The sequence below is a fragment of the Piliocolobus tephrosceles genome, chromosome 5 (genome assembly GCF_002776525.5).
Source record: "Piliocolobus tephrosceles isolate RC106 chromosome 5, ASM277652v3, whole genome shotgun sequence".
Taxonomy (NCBI): domain Eukaryota; kingdom Metazoa; phylum Chordata; class Mammalia; order Primates; family Cercopithecidae; genus Piliocolobus; species Piliocolobus tephrosceles.
Window position 1 is genome coordinate 3296179 of NC_045438.1, and position 11641 is coordinate 3307819.

Sequence of the window (11641 nt, forward strand, 5' to 3'; positions counted from 1 at the left end):
CCCAAATGCGCTTCCTCACAAATCCCTGTCTCTTGATAGCAGTGTACAGGCATAGACACAGTCATGGCCTTTTTCCTGCCATGAAGTAGTTGTGGGCAGCAGGGAGAGCATTTTCTCTTAGAGTAATTGGAGATTATTTTTGCTTTTTAAAATATAAGGCATATTTTATTTGTCTGTCTAGTTTAAGAGAATATCAACAGACCTGGGATAGAAATAAAAGATGTTTTATAAATCATTTTTGTAAACATTATCATTTCTCCCAAATTTAAAGATTTTTATTCCAATTTTTAAAATATATACATTTATTCATTATATAATAGAGTGCTTTTTAATAGAAGTATTAGGGAGGAACTTGATTCAAGTGTCACCACATTGGAGATGTAAATGATAATTATAAATTACTTTTCTCACGTGCCACTTTTATTAGTGGCTGCTTTATGAACAAAATGTGTCAGAGTCCTATCAGGAGATCCTGTTGTTCCCATTTATGGATTAGGATGCTGAGATTTAGGGATATAGTAAGCAAATTGTTCACTTCCACAAATTAGACATAGTGTCAGAGCTGGAATTTGAAGCCAAGTCTTCTGGCCACAGAACACCTCCTCTTTGTCACTCTATTTTGTGATCCCTCCAGGCCTACAGAATTGAAAGGAAGAGTTTTGCCACCATCCTGTGCAAAAATATGCTGTGTTCTTCATCCACCTTAGGGCCTGGGCTTTGTGTTACTTCACCACTTGTGGAAATGAAAATGTACCAAAACAACTATTACCGCTGCACAGTGGCCTGTCTTTGGGAAGGGGAAAGTTTTTTGAGTGTGAGGAATACAAGTGTTTGGTCGCGGAACCAAGCAAAACCAACTGTGCTGGCGCAGCAGTGTTAATTCTGACTAACCAAACTAATAAGGCATAAACTAGCGGAGGAATACAGAAAGCAATAGCGTGTAATTTCAGGTTGAATGGATGTGTAACACCAAACTCTGATTGGGAGTTGTGTTTTATTCTCTTTTTTATTAATGTTGGGCATATGTTTAGTATACATTTGAGAAGAGATTACAAAATGGTAAAAAAGTGTTTTTTACAGGCCATTGAGACTCATTTGATCCGCAAGTCTAGCAGCGGACTAACTTACATTGCGGAGTGGAAAGGGGGCCTCTTGGAGCACAAGATGGGCCACCTGACCTGCTTTGCAGGAGGCATGTTCGCACTCGGGGCTGACGGAGCTCCCGAAGGCATGGCCCAACACTACCTTGAGCTCGGGGCTGAAATTGCCCGTACCTGTCATGAATCATATAATCGAACATGTGAGTACATGTTATTCTTCACTTACAGCCCATTCCCACATGCTTTGGTTTCATGCAGTTTCGTCATTGCTGCCGTCGAAAGACTGTCCACTCTGCCTGTGAAACTTGATGATCGTGATTAATGTCATAAAGGAATGTATATTTTTATTTTAAAAGGCAATGATTTTCTACCTGAAAATATCTACCTTTAGTTTGCCAAGAAACAAAACTCCAGGCCATAAAGAGTTAAAGCCAGCCTAAATTACTGACTTCTGCTTTTGCTGATAACACTGGGCAAGGGTCTGTATCTCCCTGCAAAGAGAAACTTAGCGTTGTATTAACCATTGTTAATCTTCTCCACATCCTCCATGAAATAGATCATGAATCCCACTCCCGTCTTATAAAATACGAATTTGCAACATAAAGTATAAATAACTGGCCTTTTGTAGCAAAATTACTTAGGATTGTCAACCACTAAGTTTCTGGCTAACTCAAATGGTATTTCATGGTGCCTTGCACCTGCCTGGTGGGTGCTCAGTAAATGAGGGTTAAAAGAAAAAAAAAAAAAAAATAGTTACTGTTTTCTAAAATGGACTCTTTTAGATGACTAAATGTTTTAAGTATATGGGTTTTATATATTACATGATGTTTATAACTCTTTTTTAAAACTGACCACTTTGACATCTCTCTTCAGTGTTGTTAAAGTACAGTCAGACCTTCGTATCCCTGGGTTCCACAACCGCAGATCAGAAATGTTCCCCAAAAATGGATGGTTCTGTCTGTACTGAACATTTATAGAGTTTTTGTTCTTTATTCCCTAAACAATACAACACCTAGTTCCATAACATTTACACTGTATTAAGTATTACAAGTAAACTGCTGATGATTTAAAGTATATGGGAGGATGTACCTGGGTTGTATGCAAATACTTTGCCATTTTATATAAGGGACTCAAGGATCCATGGATTTTGTTATCCTCGGAGGGCCCTGGAACCAGTCCCCCACAGATCCTGAGGGATGACTGTACTTTCTAGTTTTATTTAACTTATTGACTGTAAGCACCATCCAGGACAGTAACCCTTACTCATTCATTCCATGTCCTTTAGTTATGAAACTGGGACCAGAAGCTTTCAGATTTGATGGTGGTGTTGAAGCCATTGCTACAAGACAAAATGAAAAATACTACATCTTACGGCCAGAAGTTATGGAGACTTACATGTATATGTGGAGACTGACTCATGATCCAAAGTACAGGAAATGGGCCTGGGAAGCTGTAGAGGTGATGTTTTAATTTGCATGTTTCTTATAGATAAATGTCATAGTAAAAAATGTTCAGCTGATACCTATAAATCAGGCTTATCAACTTTTCTATAATTTTTAAAGCTTCGACCAGGATTTTTTCTATATCCCTGGCTTCAGCTTTGCTTGGTATAACATTGATATAGATATACCTACTGATAGACTTAGATATTGAAGGAGATGACTAGAAAGGTATAGTCTAAAATTAAGTTCCCATTAATACAAAAATGATGATCTCTTAATTCCACCTAAGGGTTATTGGCAGCTTGGGGATATTCACCTCTGTCTGTTTCAATAAACACTTCATGTGTTTTTCTGTCTTTGAGCTTTAAAATGCTAGTATATGCTTTTACTTAGAGTAAATAGCTACTTAGATCTAACTTTTAGAAAGCACTTATAGAAGCATTACTTTGTATAAGGATATTCCTTCACCAGTCTGAGGTTTCTTGGAATATCTGTAAGCTTTCCACCTGCCCAGGGTGTTGTTTTCATTGTCTGTCACCTCTTGGGTCTCTTCCTGCCCAGGATGGTGTATCTCCTTCCTCAGCTAATCTAGTGAATGCTTTGTGTGCAGAATGCCTGAGGAGGCACCCTGCAGGATACGCATCTAACAATGTCTGTCTAATTGTAAGAGTTATTATTCCGCAAGGAGTGGAAGGGAATTCAGGGGATAAGAACAAGCAGATGCTTTAATTACACTCTCCTTCTCCACCACTCTTTGTTAGAAAGTTAGCTATCTTTAAAACCTGTCCATGAGGAATGACTTCTCTCAGGAAATCTAAAATGAATATTGCCTTTGGTAAAATGTAACTAATATCTTAGGAAGCCAGCGGTGAATCTTGCTTATTATCCTCTTCGTTTAGTATGGGTCTTCTTATTAATCATCAGTCACTTTAAATAACAGCAATTCTCTAGGCCTCTTTGAGGGGGCAGTTTTATTACATTTAATCAGTAGTCATTGTAATTTCTTTACATTTCTGTTTTTTTCCTCTGGAAAAAAATGTTAAAATTGAGGCTTTTCTAAACTTTGATGATAGGAATTGTTTTGATCTTCAATTGGCCAGCAAATGAATTGAATATCAGTGTAGGTTGAGAATATCAGGAATAATGTATTCCATCAAATCTAAAACACGATAGTAAGAAGCATCATTGTTTCATATACCACTAAGAAAAATAACACTGCGAATTAAATTATGACATCCATTTTATAGATGTTAGAATGTGCAAAATGTATGGCCGAGAAGGGATAAAAAATGGGAGGTAAGCAAATTCGTAGTGCAAGGTAGACAGGGTGCTTTGGTTTGCTCTGTTCTTCGGGAGGTTGGTTGTTTATGGGATCATAAGGTTGGTTTATGTGTTATGATTTTTATTTCTTGTCAACCCTTTAACATAATATATGACGTGAAATCATTTCCCTGTGTCACAACACTGAGGTCTCAATTTTGGGGACGCCCCCAGTAACCTCTGCTAGAACCTGAGCTATAGTGGTGAGCAAGGAGTGCTGTAGGATCTTGCATTGTTTAAATCAGAAAAACTGGGACTTCGAAGGCATGGCCGCACATTTCCCCTGCCCCCATGGCCTCCTGTATTTCAGCAGCAGCCCCGCATATGCTGGCAGCTCTCACCTCCAGCACCTCCAGCACTTGGCTGTTGTGATGCATACTTGAGACCACAGCTGGAAACCATGTCAGGAAAAGAAGGTGGAAGAGCTTTCCCTAGCCAGCTGGCTGTGGTCTGGGAAGTGCTGGGGAATTAATGGCTGTCAACCAAGGAGGTTTTGGAGTTGATGGATAACTATCCCAGTCTTCTTTCTTTCAAGAATCATTCTGGAATGCATGTTACATGGTTCTTCAGAGGGTTTCTAGCAGGAGTGAGCCTCGTTGCACACAGTCGTAACTTAGTATTGGCTCTTCTGTCCCTGTTTTGCTCTTCCCACTTGCCCACTTCCTGATTATCACCTCCCTGATAGACTTCCTGCATCCTGCGTCCAACCCTTGTCTCATGCTTTATTTTTAAGGGAACCCAAACTGAAACATAGGGGGTCTTAAAAATCACCTCATTCAGCTCTCTACTTAAAGACAAGACTCCCTTCCAAATCTTTGCAAGATAGCTGTTCCTCATCAACGCAAGCACTTCCCAGCAGAGGGGAACGTATCACCTAATAAAGTAACTCATTCCAATTGGTAATGGTTGAAGGTGTTAGAAAGTTACTTATTTTGAAGCCACAATTTACAATGTTCTGTGCTCTGGGGGTACCAGAGGAAAAAAATCTCCCTTCTACATTTCAGCTCCCCAGTTATCTGAAGACAGCACGTTCTGCCATCTCTTCCTTTCCTCTTCCATCATTTCCCTTGAATTTCTTCTCCTGACCTGGTTTCCAGCTGTGGTCTTTTAGGGCTGAGCAGTGTGTCTCCAAAACCTCTCTTCCTCTCTTAGCAGTGTGATTTTTCACAGCTTATGGTCCAACTTGTTCTTTTAGTAGATTTATATTTTTAAAAAAACAAAAATTGCCAGCACTTTGGGAGGCTGAGGTGGGTGGATCACGAGGTCAGGAGATCGAGAACATCCTGGCTAACACGGTGAAACCCCATATCTACTAAAAATACAAAAAAAATTAGCCAGGCGTGGTGGCGGGTGCCTGTAGTCCTAGCTACTTGGGAGGATGAGGCAGAAGAATGGCATGAACCCGGGAGGCGGAGCTTGCAGTGAGCCGAGATCACGCCACTGCACTCCAACCTGAGTGACAGAGCAAGACCCCATCTCCAAAAAAAAAAAAAAAACTGGCTTATATTGAAATTACGGTCAGTGTTAGCTTCTCCATTCGCTACCGCTGAGTCACATCTCCTTTGCACTGTACTTTTTCACCCATACTTTCAGTTTGTAAAGTATTTGTAAGCCATCTTCCTACCTTCTAACAAAGCACTCCCTTCCCAGCCTTCTTTCACTGATACACTTGAGAAACCTGCTTTCTGTGTCTTAAATGTCTACTAATAATGTCAAATCAGATATGAAAAGGTATATAATCCAGCACTACAACACTAGGGAGTTCTTTTGTGGGTTAACAGCACTCCATTAATCACAGGTGTTCAAGCACTTGTGAGTCTGCCTGACAGAAATAATGTTTAATATTATTAATATAATTGTAATATAGAAATAATATTTAACTGATATTTATTTTGCTTTTTCTCAAAAATGTCACGAAGGCCAGGCGTGGTAGCTCAAGCCTGTAATCCCAGCATGTTGGGAGGCCGAGGTGGGAGGATGGCTCGAGGATAGGAGTTTGAGATCAGCCTGGGCAACAAGTCATCACCCTGTCTCTACAAGTTTAAAAATTAGCTCATCACGGTGGCACACTCCTATAGTCCCTAGCTACTCAGGAGGCTGAGGAGGGAGGACCACTTGAGCCCAGGAGTTCAAGATCATGTTGAGCTAAGATTGCATTGCTGCACCCCAGCCTGAGCAACAGAGTGAGACTCTCTCGAAATTAAAAAAAAAAAAATGAGAAACTGACAGATTCCTTCCAGTTAAACATCTGATAATTTACAGCATGAGCTTTATCGGAATATTAATTATATGTATATATTCACAGATTATATAATGTCTCAGCTGATCTACAGTAAAGGGTAAAGCCTTACATAGGGATTTGCGATTTGTTTGACTTTGGGGGGTTTTTTTTGTAATTTCAGGTTTTTTGGTGTTTTTTTGCACAGACATTTTTCTTTGCTCTTCTAAACCTAACCTTTTCCACTCAGACATTTCCACTCTCAGAAAGTGACTTCTCTTCCTCCTTCCTACTCCTGCCTCCCCAGGCTTCATCCTGTTTCCAAACCCTCTTTGATTTGTTCAAGGTGCCTGATTCTCTGTGTTCTACCCTTCGGTTCAGACCACACTCACGCAGACAGCCTTACTCCATGGATCAGCCAATTATATATCTGGTAGACAAGAGAATACTCTTCTGTCCTCTGACTTAGAATTTAACTCATGATGCTTGCTATTTTCTTACCCATCATCCCGTGTTTAGAGTGCCAGTCACTATAAACATTCTCATATCCTGTTCTCTGCTATTAGCACATCCCAGTAACATAGGATCACTAATAATAATTACTAACAATTACTAATAATTTCCTCAAAACCAAGGTGGTCCCTATGCCTAGAGGCTGAGAGTCCCAAGAACAGATTGTAGTACAATGATGATCTGGTTAGACTTAGCCATACAAACACGTGACAACGTCCACTGTTGAGATGCTGATAGAATCAGGGCTGTTGTAAGGGCCCAGGAAAGCTGCTTGTCCCCAGCTTCACATTCCTAAAGTCTTAAAATCTAGACTTTTGTGTAAGGGGAGAGGGGTGGGTCTTTGGTGCTTTTCCTTAAAAACATTTTTTTTTCTTAATTTACCAAAAACTTTAAAAACTGAAAGTGGCTGGGCCTCTCTAAACCTCTGGAGGCCCTTGTTATTGTCTAAGCATTTCTTCATTTTGTTTCGTTCTCACTTACAACCCCATGTTGAGAAGGAAGATGCTGCCTGGGACATGGAGTCTCTGGAGCCACTGATAAGGGGGGGTCTCAAGCTGGAACTTGGCCCACCACTCAAAATTGTTGACTGTGTTCATGAATACTATAGCTTACCTCAAGAGGACTTGTGGGGAACAAGAATGAGAGGGTGAACTAGAAAGAAAGGTGATTAGGCATTGTCTACCCCAAAAGCAACTCCTTTAACAAAAGAAGGAGCTTAGAGCAGTTTCCATAGGAAGGGGGAGTGGCTATTTATCATGGCTGGCCCTATCATTAGCTCATCACCAAAAAACCTCAAGGGAACAAAGGTTTTGGGATTAAAATCTGTTTAAAGAAATATCTGGAAATGGGGTTTCCCATAAAAAGCTTGCCCATTTTTTCTAAATTCTGATTTTTTTTTTTTCCTTTTTTTAACTAATAATTTTTGGCTTACTCTATGTATCTGGTATTTTTGAGTTTTTGTCAAAAGAAAAAAAGGAGGACAGAAAAAATAATAGGACTTGAAAGTTTCTTCACGCTCCTCCTCCATTTGATGCACTGTCTGGAACTTAGAATTTAATCGAAGCATCTGTTTTTAAGTTGATTGGTCTTATTTTCTTGGGGGCTTTTTAAAAGCGTGAAATCATGAGGCATTTTCTTTATTTTCTTTATTCATGTGGCCTTCTGGTCAGATTCTCTTTAACCAGGTAATTAAATTCTTCTCCTCATAGTCTCTGCTCTCTCCCTTCTGTCCTCCAGCCCTGATGTGAAAAATCAATAGCCTCATTATCAGTATCTGTAGATGGGAGCTGAGCTCTCAGTGCAGCATCTCTGCTCATGAGAATCCATAGGCTGGTATTTACTTTCCCTCGCCTCTTTTCTGGGCTCTACATTCTTAGAGCCTTATTTTCCTCCAAAATCCTTTCTAGCCAGAGAAGATTTTTCTCAACTAATAAGGCAAGGTCTATGCTTTCCATCTTCTTGGTAGTTGGATTAAATGGGAGAAAAATGGGGTACAATTGTACATGTAAAAAAAAAAAGAGGGACAGAACTATGATCCACAGGGGAAAACGAAAAAGTGAAAAATGACGTGAGAATCTAAGAGTAAGTATATCTTGTTTATATTTTCTTTATTTCACTATAAAATATATTAGGGTTTTAGTCTTAAACCTTATTATTTTTGTCTATAGTCAATAAATTAGAACCAGATTGCAGATGGCCATTTTTGTACAATGGAAATTTTTATTTGACCATATAATTAATAGGATTAGTGGGATGTGATGAGCAGAAAATAACTTCCCTAGAAATGAATATGCCTGGTAACTAGCAGAGCAGCAAATGTAATTTCAAAATATAAACAGCACAGGAAAAAAACAACTCAAAATGAATTAAAGACTTAAATATAAGACCTAAAACCGTAAAACTCCTAGGAGAAAACAGTGAGGGAAAAGCTCCTTGACACTGAGCTTGGCAATGATTTTTTGGATTTGACCCAAAAACACAGGCAACAAAAGCAAACATAAACACACGAAACTACATCAAACTAAAACGTTTCCTTACAGCAAAGGAAAACAATCAACTACACAAAACACAACAAAAATGTGTGCAAACCATATATCTGATAAGGGGTTACTATCCAAAATATTAAGGAACTTACAATTCAGTAGCAGAAAAACAACCTGATTTTAAAATAGGCAAAGGACCTGAAGGGACATTTTTCCAAAGAAGACATACAGATGGCCAGTAATGAAAAGATGTTCAACATCACAAATCATCAGGGAAACGCAAATCAGAACCACAGTAAGATACCACCTCATACCTTTTTAAATGGCTGTTATCAAAAATTCAAGAGATAATCAGTCTTGGTGAGGATGCAGAATAAAGGGAACTTTTGTACGCTGCTGGTGGCAGTGAAAATCGATATAGCCATTGTAGAAAACAGTATGGCGGCTTCTCAAAAAATTAAAAATAGAGCTGCCATATGATCCAGCAATCCTAATTCTTGGTGTATATCCACAGAAGATGATGTATATCCACATCAGAAGATGATGTATATCCACCACAGCAGATGGTGTATACCACAGAAGAAGTGTATATCAAAACATCACACTGTACACCTTTAGGTATATACTATTTGTATTTGTCATACATCGGTAAAGCTGGAAAAAGGTTAAAGAAAAATAGAAACAAACAAAAGAAAGAAAGTGGGCCCTGGAAGGGAAAAGAAAACACAAACAGCAGTCATCTCAGTGGTAACCAACAAAGTGGAAGGCAGGTTGGTTTAGGTTGTTACCGAAACGTTCATCCTCACACTGCCCAACCCATCTGTTTTCCAAATATTCATTAAATTCAGACAACTACAGAAATGTAGGATCATTTCTCTCTAGAGAGTTGTCAGTGGAGTCATCCCATCTTCTTCCATACTAGACTGAAAAAAAAAAAAAACCATGTATTTTAGGAATAGATTCCAGCCACATGTCTCTGTCTTTCATTTTCTTCTTTTAGCTCTGTTACCAGTATCACTGATTAGTACCTTACAATCAATTTTCAAAAACTCAGATATTCCGATTATAGTAGCAGCTGATTTTGTTCCAATACACTTTCTCAACCAGTGGTTTATGATCCCAGTTGACATGAGCAATCTCTCCAAACTAGGGGTCAGCAAACTCTTTCTGGTAAGGGCCAGACAATATCAGGCTTGGGGGACAGCCAGCCAGTCTCTTTTGCATCTACTTAGCTCTATCATTATAGTACAAAAACAGCCACAGACAATATTTAAACAACATGGCTGTGGTTTAATAAAAGTTTATTTACAAAAATAAACAGTGAACTGGATTTAGCCTGTAGTTCATACTTTGCTAAACCCTGCTGTAGACCATAGGAGGAATTGGTAAAAATCAATGAAAAATTTTTCCAAAACTAAAGGCAGAAGTGTTTCAAATTAGGTGAGATATGTTGTCCATATGTTCTGTGACTTCATTTTTGATTCACATTTAGTTTATGGTTTTAAATTTTTTTTACCTAAAACTCTAACACACTTTGATTTAATTTGAATCCAATTTGTAAAAAACAAATTTTGGCTGGGCACAGTGGCTCATGTCTATAATCCCAAGTCTTCGGGAAGCTGAGGCAAGCAGATCGCTTGAGCCCAGGAGTTTGAGTCAAGCCTGGGCAACATGGCAAAACCCCATCTCTACAAAAAATTAGCCAGGCATGGTGGCACATGCCTGTGGTCCCAGCGACTTGGGAAGCTGTGGCAGGAGAATCACCTGAGCCCAAGAGGTAGAGGCTGCAGTGAACCATGATGGTACCACTGGACTCCGCCCAGGCAACAGAGTGAGGCCCTGTCTCAAAAAAATAAAAAATAAAAAGTTTTATCTGAACTTGACAGTCTAATAATCAAAATTAGTGACAATCAGCTTATTAAAATGTGACCATTTTTTTCCCCTCCTCTTTGTAATGTAGGCCTTGGAAAACCATTGCAGAGTGAATGGAGGCTACTCAGGCCTGAGGGATGTTTACCTTCTTCATGAGAGTTACGATGATGTGCAGCAGAGTTTCTTCCTGGCAGAGACATTGAAGTAGGTAAAAATTATTCTAAAACCATGTGGCTGAGGTACCTGGACAGATCTTTGTAGATGTCTTTTATCATGAACACATTCAAGTAATATCAAGTATGACTGATTCAGAATATCAGGCCTGGCTATAATTGCAGGCGTATTCTCAATAACTAGGTTCAGTGACTTGGTACTGCTAACACCAAAGCACTGAGTAGCTTCTTTACCCCATGTTAGTGAGTATAACCCCTCAGGGTTTTGTTGATATATTTGACTCTTGTCCATGTTTCTCGGTAAGATGAATGGAGACATTGATGTGGTTTTTGCTGTGTGTTTGTGGTTTCACTGCCTGCCTAGTCTCTTGGGCCTCATATACTTATGTTTCTCTCACCAGATATTTGTACCTAATATTTTCTGACGATGATCTTCTTCCACTGGAGCATTGGATCTTCAATAGCGAAGCACATCTTCTCCCTATCCTCCCTAAAGAAAAAAAGGAAGTTGAAATCAGAGAGGAATAAAAAGACATTTTATATTTTACTCTGCTCCATTCCCTTCACTGCATACCTTAATAATTCCTTTTCTGGTAATCAGGCACATGATGAACTTTGATTAGTAGGTCTGTGATTAAGTTCTTAAATTGTTTTGCAGTCTTTTATGTTTATTATCATAAGTATAGGTGGACCTAAATTCCTTATCGTATCCTTTATTATTCAGCCAGTGTATCCACCAGTTTTTTGTTTGTTTTTAAGTAACCTATTATCTCTGGAGTTCATGAAGGTGTAATACCATTTTTATTAAACTGAGTAGAATGGTATAGCAATTTGATTTGACTGCAAAACTTTTTCCTCCTCTAAGAGGAGATGATGTCTGCTTTAAGCTGTAATGTTTTGCCATGTTGCAAAAAGCCATAATAATAAGTATTAAAAAAGCTTTTTCCTTTTCAATTTCATGTTAATCTGGTTTGTCTGTCCACCAGAGACAGATCTTCTAACTGTGACAGCCTCTTTATGC

The 11641-nt window shown here is 38.9% G+C and overlaps 1 protein-coding gene across 1 annotated transcript in view; it reads left to right on the top strand.

The window, feature by feature from the left end:
- Window positions 1–11167, top strand: part of MAN1A1 (mannosidase alpha class 1A member 1) — a 165157-nt gene extending 153990 nt beyond the window's left edge. The window contains exons 9-12 of the mRNA XM_023218998.1: window positions 1081–1300; window positions 2386–2558; window positions 10536–10651; window positions 11022–11167. Coding sequence (XP_023074766.1) covers window positions 1081–1300; window positions 2386–2558; window positions 10536–10651; window positions 11022–11148 — 636 coding nt within the window. The 3' untranslated portion in view covers window positions 11149–11167. The remainder of the gene's footprint in view (window positions 1–1080; window positions 1301–2385; window positions 2559–10535; window positions 10652–11021) is intronic.
- Window positions 11168–11641: the final 474 nt, after the last annotated feature.